Raw genomic sequence first — 11045 nt, 5'->3', positions numbered from 1 at the left:
TGTGTGCATGCAATTGAATTGATTTTGACATTTTGTCAATTTGAACTATCTGTTCGATTGGCAGGGCCAAATTGGATGTAATATTTTCAAAGAAATGGACTCAAGCCACGACATAAGTCTGCCAGCGATTACTCTTTCATTATCAATCAATCATATACTGTATGATTTAGTTATAGGTTAGGCTACGTTTAGTAAGCATGATTAAATTGAATTAACACTTAAAATTCAATTAGATTAAATTGAATTGGATTACATTGTATTTTTATATGTAGTACAATCTTATATTTAGTATAATATTTAATTACACTATGTTAAATTCAATTTAAGTGAAATTAAATGGTTTTTAACAAGAACAACTAAAATTATGAAAATTATATGCTTTTATATATGATGCATATTATTGCCTATTAAATAAAATATAACTAAAATAGTTAAATATAAAATTAATTATTTATCAAATATTTTAAAAATATTTGTATAATAATCAAATGATAAATAGCATGTTTCTAAAAAGTAATTTTGTTAATGCATTACTTTTAACAAATTATTTTAACATTAAATAAATAAATGATAAAAGATGACATGGGTAGAATAAAAAATAAATACTTAATTTTTAAGAAATCATGAATAAAAATAAATAAATAATTAAATAGATAACAACTCATTAATAAACAAACAGATTGTCATAAAGGGACAAACATTGCTTACTCTAATTCTCCTTAAACCCATGTAAAAATTATGATAACTAATCCTATGATTGTAAAAGTAAATTTGAATTTAATCCTTTTAATCAAATTTAAGCGAGCCCGTCAAACATAGAATAAATATTTTGTCTAGAAAATTAATCTAATCCTACACTTACTCTAGCTCCCAAACATAAAAAGACTAGTAGACAGACAGTTGTGCATTTGTAATAAGACTGAACTTAATTAAAAACATTGTGATCTTGATGTGTCATAGTGCGTGTAGTCACGTATCTAATGATGTGTCATTGTGATGTGGACCTTACAACTGATGTTCGTTAAAAATTTTAATTAATATAAAAATGTTGATGAGGATAGAATTACAAAATATCAAAATATTAAGATAAAGGGTCATTTTCGTAAATTTGTGAGGCACTTCCATAACGTTGGCGTAATAATCATATGCGGTGGAAATAGACGTCATTTATTATTTATTTATTTATTTTTTGCATGGGAGATTGGCCGTATAGCCGTCACAAATCCTGGTATGCGTAAACAAAAAATGATGATATACAGTCAAAAAGGTTTTAAAACGCAAAAAATTGTTTCAGCTGCCTATACATCACAAGAATTGTTAGATGTAGAAATGCGGTCAACTAGAGAACTAGTTTAGCTAAGGTTATATAATAAGAAAAATACGGAGAATTAACATGGTTCGGTCATTAGCCTACACTGACGGACAAGGACAGAGCTAGCATGGGACGAGGTGGGGCACATGCCCTAGCTGGTTTTTAAATTTTTTTTATAATTATACTAAAAAATTATATTTTATTTGTTATTTATGAAAAATGTCCCAACTCAATTATAAAATTTGAAATTGACTCCAATAATTTTAAAATATTTCATACTATCCCCAATTTAAATTTCTAATTATAAATAATTTAATTAGTTATTAACATTTCATGAAACTTGATTATAGACACGAGAATAAATATTAAAATAAAAAACAATCATAACAAAATGTTGGTATAATGGTTAATGGATTGGTATTTAATCTTTTTATTTTTTATTCAAGTAAAATCAATTATTTAGTCTTTCAATATTGAACCATAAGTTGTAAGTCTACCTAATTCTAATTTTTAATTTTCTAATTAATCTTTTGTCTAGTTTTAAAATTTATAATTTTATCATGGATTTCATATTTATTCTTGGTGTTGCAATATATGAATATTTTTGTTATTATTAAAAGATTTTAAGAGCAAATTAAGTAATAGCCTAGTCTTGTATATTGAAAAATATATTTTTGCTTATATTGATAATGCATTATTTTCAACTCATCAAATCCCATTGAAGAGTTTTCACGGAGAACCATTGTAATAAATAAATTTATTATCAATGAATATTATAGTTGTAATGTTATATATTGCTATCTAAATTTTTAGAAATGTATTATACTTTAAATATGGTTTCAATTAGATGCATACAGACGCACTCTATAAGGAGTACAATTATACATGTCGCAAGTTCCCATTTGGACTTTATGAGGCCCACAATACAGTTTCTCAAATGGGAACTTATCACATGAGTAATCGCGCATTTGAGTCATGTTTGATTTCAAATGTGCCCCGGCTCGATCAAAATCCTGGCTACGTCCCTGCCGACGGATAAAAAAAGTAAATCTTTTATTAAGATCGCAATAACCATATGTTATGATAACATATTATTTTATTTATTTTCTTTGAAATATTTATTATTTATTTAACATTTTTAATTTCTATGAGCACAAATGTAGAAATACTGATTTTCAGATTTTTAAGTTAAAAGAAAGAATAAATTAATACTTATTTTTGGTGATTCAAACAAAAAAAATATGATTTAGAGTCAACACTATTTAAAATACTGACTAATTCAAGTTTATTTAAATTTCAAACAAAAAAATAAATGCTACATTAGTCACTTCCATAACTAGGAGATAACAAGGAAGTCCACAGTATATTAACAATTTCAAATGAATGCCGAACCGCTCGGGTAAGTTGAGACTATCAAGTGCAATTCATTAATTTTTATTTATGATTTTATTCTCAAATAAAGTGTTTAAAAATCTAATTACTACTTAAGTGAAATTTCATGTTAATTTTTAAGTGTTTAAAATTAATTACTAACTAAGGGAAACTTCATGTTAATTTTAAAAATTTTATATGCACATAAACATTAATATTTCTTATACATTTTAAACCTTTTGTCAAATTTGAAATATTCCTTATACATTTTAAATTAACCTAAATTAAAGGGGTTTCTAGTATATTTTTTTATTTTTAAATTATATTTCTGAGGTACATACCTGAGGAGGCATGCTATATTATTACCATCCGTTATCTCATATTATTTATTTATTATATTTCTTGTACGGATGTGAGAGTGTGACACATGCAGCAAAGATATAATATCATTACAACGACATAGGTGGAAATAGAATTTGGTGTCTTATTCAACAATTTAGCATCCGTTTGAAAATTTTAATTTGGAAAGAAGCAACGAGAATCTCAGTTTGCTCACTAATCCAATTTGCGCGTTGCCCCACCGGGTGGCCTCCATGCGAAGGTATTCGTTTGGGGGGTGAACCGTTTTTAAACTTTGATTAGTTTAGCTGTGAGAATCCATATCGTTTGATGCAATAATCTATTTCATTCTTATTATTTAAATAATAATTTATTTTATTATTTTTTGAACAATTATTTAAAATATTTTTTGTTAAATTGTCAATAATTTACTGTATAATTCACTAAAAATAAAATAATAAATTTTCAATAAAAAGATAAAATCATTTTAAAATAAAATTCTCAAACACAATTATATAACATCTGCTAGGTATGCCGTAGTAAAAACTAGATAAAATACATAAAATACCACCTGTGTGAAATATCTCCATCGCTTAAAGAGAATATTTGATTTTACAGAATTAAATATGGAACATCTTGCTAGAAAAGAGAGAATAACATGTTGTCACACCAGCAAAAAGCAAGAAACAACATGCTGAGGACAGTGATCCTCAGCTGCCACACTACAAAACTACCAAAACAACCTTTTTAAAGGTATTTGCAACATGCATCACATGTACAAGAGAAAAAATCTACCAATAACGCCTTTCTTGCTTCCAAGCATGTTTCTAACGGCCTGATCATGATAAAGGTAAAAAGACAAAAAAATCTTGGAAAGAACATCAAGATCACCACTAGAAATGCACCACGTGGAAGAGCAGCCAGGGTACTCTATATACAAAGATACCAAGGTTCTACATTTCTTGTCCCTAACAAAACACAAACTCCACTAAAAAGGCTGAGGTCTCCTTCAACCTCCACCCAGCCTTTTAGAGAGTTTGCAACCTCTTAATACCATTAATAGTCCCAAAACCTGACTTGAACGGCGGAGTGTGGTTGCTAGCTAACAACGACTCCACCTCTAACCTCCTTTTTATTGTGTTGTAGGTTTAAGGCATTCTTTCAAGCTCTTTCACTCCAAATTTGATCTCTCACCATAACCATTCCTCTCTAACTCTCCTTTCATCTTCAAAAAAGCCTAAAACAGACCATGCACACCCCGATTCAGTGAGACACCCTGCACCTCAAAAATAAATTCATTGTTTTTTGTTAGGTTTTGCCATCTTTCTTGCATCCCAAAATCTACATAAAACAATTATTATTATTATTATTCACTAAAAAATTAAGTTGACTTAATTAAAAAAATTTAGTCAACACAACAAACACGTATGTATTGCATATTCTTTAGTGTTATTTTTGTTTTATTAAGTTATATTTGAATTTTAAATTTATACAGAAAGTCAAATGTTATGTAATTGTGCTTGATATTTTTATTTTAAAATGGTTTGCATATATTTAATTGAAAATCCTATTTTGTCCTCAAAGAACTATACAACAAACTAACTGTAAATTCACATAAGGGTAGTTTGGGTTATAATTTAAAAGTAGGAATTGAATGAGTTATTGTTTAAAAACAATGATGAAATGACTATTGCATTAAATGCCAGATGTAAAAAAGAATTTTTTTTTCCTTTTAGCCTTTGGCCAAAGATTAGAAATTGAAATTAAAATTGAAGTTTATTTCGTTATTAAAAATAATTTTGAGGAAAATTATTAACTATTCACGGAAGTATATTGTGTTAATTTGTTTGAATTTACACTGAATATATGAAATTTTTATCAACCATCCATCAAAAAGATAAAATTTTCCTTACAAAATAATAAAATAAAAGTAAATAAAAATTATAGTGGTGGTCATTTTGCAAAGGTAGTTCTATCTTTTTAATGAATGGTTGATACACATTATAAATAATGGGCATAAAATCGAACAAATTTAAGCTACTATAGCATTTTTATGATAAGATAGTTTTTGGGTTGAATGAACTTAAATGTTTCCTATTTTCAAAGAAATGTGGAAATGGACCTAAGGCATAACATAGTCTGCCAACGACAACTCTTTCAATATCAATCATTTTCTGAATTGATTCAATGCTAGTCTTCAGAAAGACTAGTACATAGACAGTTGCACATTATTTGTGGAACAAAAACATTTAAGATTGAAATTATTTGAAAATATCAGATAATACTAAGAACGTTGATAGGGATGGAATTATGAAAAATCAAAAGATCAGATAAAGTGTCATTTTCGTAATTTTGTGGGTAATATGATCTCCATTTAAGCTAAAAGAGAGAGAAATTTTGGGGTTTATTCATGTCATAACATCTGTGCCGTCAGTACGCATAAATAATAATTTCATTTATACACTGTAAATAATAAAGATGTTCATGTGTGTGAAATGGTGTAATATGAGGACATTGATGAAATTTTGACATGTTTTTATTGTATTTTACTACATCAATCTAGATTTTAAAATTTTGACCCACACTTTAGCAACAGGTTTAAGGTCAATTCGATTGATCACTCGTCCTTCCTCATTAGCCCATAATGTCCCTTCTACAGCAAGGGTTTTTAATACTTTATTCCATGTTTTATCAGTCATGTTTGTAATCAGCTTGGATTACTCCCACTCCACGTCAGAGGGCAAGTTGTAAAAAAGGTTAATGACTCGTGGGTCTAAAAACCACTTGTCGAACACAATGGAGCACATTCCCAATTGATCCTTGTCCCATGATGCGTCAGAGCTAACTACTTGGCGAATTTGAATAGAGACAAATGGCCACTGTTAGTATGTTGTTGCTATTGCTGCTGATTTTGAAGATTGAATTTAATGGTTTTTCCCTCTGTACATTTTCTGAATCTCAATGAAGACTTGCAAAATTATGATTGATTAATTGATGAATTAATTGACAAGTAATCAAAAATTAATTTATGATTTTTGGTTTAATTACTTTAATTTAATGCATTGAATTTTAATACATAAAATTGAAAATGCTTAATTTTATTTCTAAATTCTTAAATTTTAATTTTGCGGATCCGAATATCTGAGGTATCCGCCCGCAATCCATGCGAATGCTACTTGCATCCAAATCCTTAAAAAATTTACAGATCCGAATGCGGATCTGAATATAAAAATGTTAATCCGGATGCAGATCCGGATCCACCTACATCTGGATCCAAATCTGGATTTTGCCATCCCTATATGATAAATTGTTTTGAGTATTTGGCTACTGACATTTTCGTAAGCATGATTTTCTTTCTTTGATATGTTAAATTATTTAAATTTTGTTATTTAATTTATAATTCTTTCTCAATACAGGATGAAAGACCAACTCATAATCATGATGTTTCAAAGGTTTTAGCGGTTTTAGACAATACTCATAAATTTACGACTAATATGGTATGTATTAATCAAGTTCTTTTGTTTCTAGTCACATGCAGTATACAATATTTAGTCAGGTAAGTTGTATTTTCTTTTGTTACAAGTTTTTTCAAGTAGAGAAGAACTAATTGAATGGACACGAGATGTTGGAAAGAGAAATGGACTTGTTATTATGATTGAAAAATCTGATGTAATTGCAAATGGTAGAAAACCAAGGAAAATTTTCACACGTGAAAAAAGTGGTGTTTATAGGCACAGATGTCCTCAAGGTCACAAGCCAAAACCGATAAAGGCAACTGGAACAAAGAAATACAAGTGTCCATTTAAACTAAAAGGTCCGAAAATGGAAAATAATGATGACTGGGCATTGATAGTGAAATATGGGTTCCATAACCATCTTGCTACACAATATCTTGAAGGCCACTCATTTGCTGGCATACTTAATAAAGAGAAGAGCAATTTATTGGTTGATATGTCGAAGAACAATGTTAGACCAAAAGATGTATTACATGTCTTAAAGAAAAGAAATATGCATAATGCCACTACAATACGAGCAATCTATAATGCTCGACAAAAATATAAGGTCAGAGAGCAAGTTGGGCATTCGCAAATGCAACTACTTATGAGTAAATTGATTGAGCAAAAATATATTGAGCGGCATAAAAGTGATGTGGATACAAATTGTGTCAAAGCTTTATTTTTAGCACACCCTTCTGCAATAGAGTTGCTGCAAGCTTTCCCGCGAGTATTGATTATGGATTGCACATATAAAACCAATAGATATGACATGCCGTTACTGGAGATAGCTGGTGTTACATCAATTGATTTGACATTTTCAGTTTGCTGTGTATATCTTAAATTAAAGTGGGAGAATAACTATATTTGGGCTTTGGAGAGACTAAAAAGTATAATGGAAGAAAATATGTTGGCAAGTGTTATTGTGACAGATAGAGAACTAGCTTGGCATCCTGTTTAGTCATCAAATATCTCACAGCAGCATGTTCAGTAAAAACAATAGTTTTAGAACCAAGCAAATATGAACGAAATTTGTTTATTACAAACACCACAACAAGTAATTCTTTTTTAGTTGTCAAATAATTCATTTGGATACCATCCAAGGTCTTACACACATAATAAATCACAAACAACTTACCATCCATTCTTTGTCCTAAAACAACACCAACAACAAAATCACTTGCATCACACATTAATTCAAAAGGAAGAGACCAATCAGAAGATTGCATAATGGGTGCTGATGTTAAAAGACAAATTATTTTCTGAAAAGATATTTGGCAATCATTAGTTCATTCAAATGGTGCATCTTTTAATAAGAGGTTACAAAGTGATTTAGATATGACACTAAAGTTTTCTATAAACCTCCTATAAAATCATATATGTTCCAAAAAGGATCGCACATCTATAACTGTTTTTTGTTGTGGCAATTCAGATATGACTTTAACTTTTGCTTTGTCAACTTCAATTCTTTAATAGATACAGCATGATCTAAAACAATTCCAGAAGTAACCATGTAATAATATTTTTTCTAATTTAATATGAGTCTTTTTCAACACATCTTTTTACAATTTTTTTCCAGATTATCAAGACAATTATCAAAAGAATTCCCAAATACAGTCAAATTATCCATAAAAACCTCTAAACAATGTTCAACCATATCATTGAAAATACTTAGCATGCATTTTTAAAATGTTGTAGGAGCATTACAAAGTCTAAATGACATTCTTTTAAATGCAAATGTTCCAAAGAGACATGTAAATGTTGTCTTTTCTTAGTCTTCAAGCACTATAGGAATTTGATAATAACCTGAGTATCCATCTAAAAAGTAGTAGTATAGATGTCCAGCCACTCTTTCTAAGATTTTGGTCAAGAAATGATAATGGAAAATGATCTTTTCTAGTGGCTTCATTTAAGTTTCTATAATCAATGCACATGCGCCAACTAGATATAATTCGTGTTAGAGTTAATTCATATTTCTCATTTTTAACAACAGTAATTCCAGATTTTTTAAGCACTACTTGTGTAGAACCTACTTACTTACTATCAAAGATAGGGTAGATAATTCCTGCATCAAGTAATTTAAGAACTTCTATTTTTACTACTTCTTTCATGTATGGGTTTAATCTTCTTTGAGGTTGTTGACATGTTTTAGCATTTTCTTTGAAATTGATTCTATGTGTGCAAATTAAACGATTAATACCTTTAATATCATTTAAAGTCCATCCAATTGCCTTTTTATGCTTTTTAAAAACATATAGTAACTTACGTTCTTGGTCGTTTAATAGGGTAGAAGAAATCACAATAGGATAAGTTTGTTCTTCTCTAAGATAAGCATACTTCAATCCCTCCAACAAAGGTTTCAATTCCAATTTAGGTGCTTCTTGTTGTTCGGTCCTTTCAATGATTCCAAGCTTGTCAAATTTTAGTTTCTCATTATCATTTGGTAAAGTCTGACAAGAATCAAACAACAAATTTATATAAGAAGTATCATGTTCAAGTTGTTTGTTTGATTCAATTGAATTAACCAAACAAATATCATTAAGTTCAGAAAAATTCCCTTTTTGAATATTTTCCTCTATACAATATTCAAGCAATTCCTTCTGTTCATCAATCTCACCTCCATTCTCATTTTCTTCATTAGATTGCCTACACATGTTGAAAACATTCATTTTAAAATTCATGTTTCCAAACGACAAATTCATTAAACTATTCATACAATTAATCAAAGCGTTAGCAGTTGCTAAAAATGTCTGACCCAAAATTATAGGAATTGGTTGATAATTATTTATAATAGGTTCAATTTCTAAAACAATAAAATCCATAGGGTATATGAATTTATCAACTTATACTAAAACATCATCCCCTATTCTTTTTAGTACTTTAATTGATCTATCAGCAAGCAAAAGTGTAGTTGGAGTTGATTTTAACTTACCAAGATTAAGTTGAAGATAAACTGAATATGGAAGCAAATTAATACTAGCACCAAGGTCTAACAAAGCATGCTCAATTTTGTGATCTCCAATAATGCAAGAAATAGTAGGACAACCAGAATCTTTATATATTAACTTATTATTAGGAGACATAATGATACTTACCTGTTCAGCTATGAAAGCTCTCTTTCTTATCTTTAATTTCTTCTTGACAGTGCATAAGTCCTTTAAAAATTTGGCATATAAAGGTACCTACTTGATTGTATCTAACAAAAGAATGTTAACTTTCACTTGCTTAAAGATTTCATAAATTTCAAAAGAGTGGCTTGATTTCCTTGGTTTATTCAGTGCATGGGGAAATGGTGGTTCATATGGAATAATAGTTATTTCTTCACTAGGTGTAAGTTTATTTAGTCCTTCCTTACCCTTTGAATTTTCATTGTCTTTATCTTCACAAGGTTCAGGAATAGGTTTATCAATAACCTTACCACTACGAAGAGTTATAACTGACTTAAGTTGGTCCATGGGTGAATTTTATTGAATCTTAGGATTTGGCTGTGGTTGAGCTAGAAATTTTCTTTTTTCTTGAATTGTGAGAGCAAAAACAATTGTAACAAGAGTATCTTTCAAATCAGAAAATGTTTGTGCATTTTGATTGTTAATAGCATCTTGCTTTCCAATGAATGAATGCATTATATCTTCCAAATTTTTCCATGGTGGTGGAACATATGGTGCATAAGGCTGAGCATTTTGAAAATTTTGTGGAGGTGGTGCTTGTGAAGATTGTGCATTATTGTTATTTCTTCAACTAAAATTAGTATGATCTCTCCAACCAGGATTATAAGTCTATGAATATGGGTTTGACTTATTAAAAGTGTTAATGACATTAGTTTGATCATGCAAACATTCTTTAAGTGTAGGCAAAGTGGGACAAACTTGAGTGAAATGATCATTAAAAACTACAAACATCACATGCAATTTCTTGAACAGATTTTACTTGATCACTTTTCTTATTCTCAAAAGCTTTAACTTTCCTAACTAGAGATACAAATTTTGCTTGTAAATAATGATCTATGCAAATTTTGCTTGTAAATCATGATCTTCCCTACGGTTATAGTTCCTCCACTAGATGAAGATGATTGTGGCTTATTTGTCAATTCAAAAGTGCCAACGGTATCCCAATGTTATGCATTTTCAGCTAATTGGTCAAGGCAGTCTAGTACATCTTTAGGATTTTTATCTTTAAATTCACCATTACAAATTATTTCTACAACTTGTCTACTTTGTGGTGTTAAGCGCTCATAGAAATACGTGACCAATCGCCAAGTTTCAAAACCATAGTGTGGGCATATGTTAAGTAATTTTTTAAATCTATCCCAACATTGGTATAATGTTTCTCCATTTTTTTTTTAGTGAAATAAGTGATTTGCCTTTTAAAAGAATTGGTTCTATGAGGTGGAAATAAGTTTTTCAAAAACTATTCTTGGATGTTATTCTAATTTCTTATTGATCTAGATCTAAGGTTTTATAGCCAAGTTTTAGCTTTATCTTTTAATGAAAAAGGAAAAAACTTTAATCGAATTATGTTCATGCTACAAT

The 11045-nt window shown here is 29.3% G+C and overlaps 1 protein-coding gene across 1 annotated transcript; it reads left to right on the top strand.

Annotated features, from left to right (window-relative positions):
- Positions 1 to 6673: 6673 nt before the first annotated feature.
- LOC107176542 (hypothetical protein) lies at positions 6674 to 7477 on the top strand. The gene has a single exon (XM_015529270.2). It carries the CDS (start codon positions 6674 to 6676, stop codon positions 7475 to 7477), a length of 804 nt encoding a protein of 267 aa, XP_015384756.2.
- The last annotated feature ends 3568 nt before the right edge of the window (positions 7478 to 11045 follow it).

Source organism: Citrus sinensis, chromosome 9 (assembly GCF_022201045.2).
Source record: "Citrus sinensis cultivar Valencia sweet orange chromosome 9, DVS_A1.0, whole genome shotgun sequence".
Taxonomy (NCBI): Eukaryota; Viridiplantae; Streptophyta; class Magnoliopsida; order Sapindales; family Rutaceae; genus Citrus; species Citrus sinensis.
This window is presented reverse-complemented; position numbering and strand designations above follow the sequence as displayed.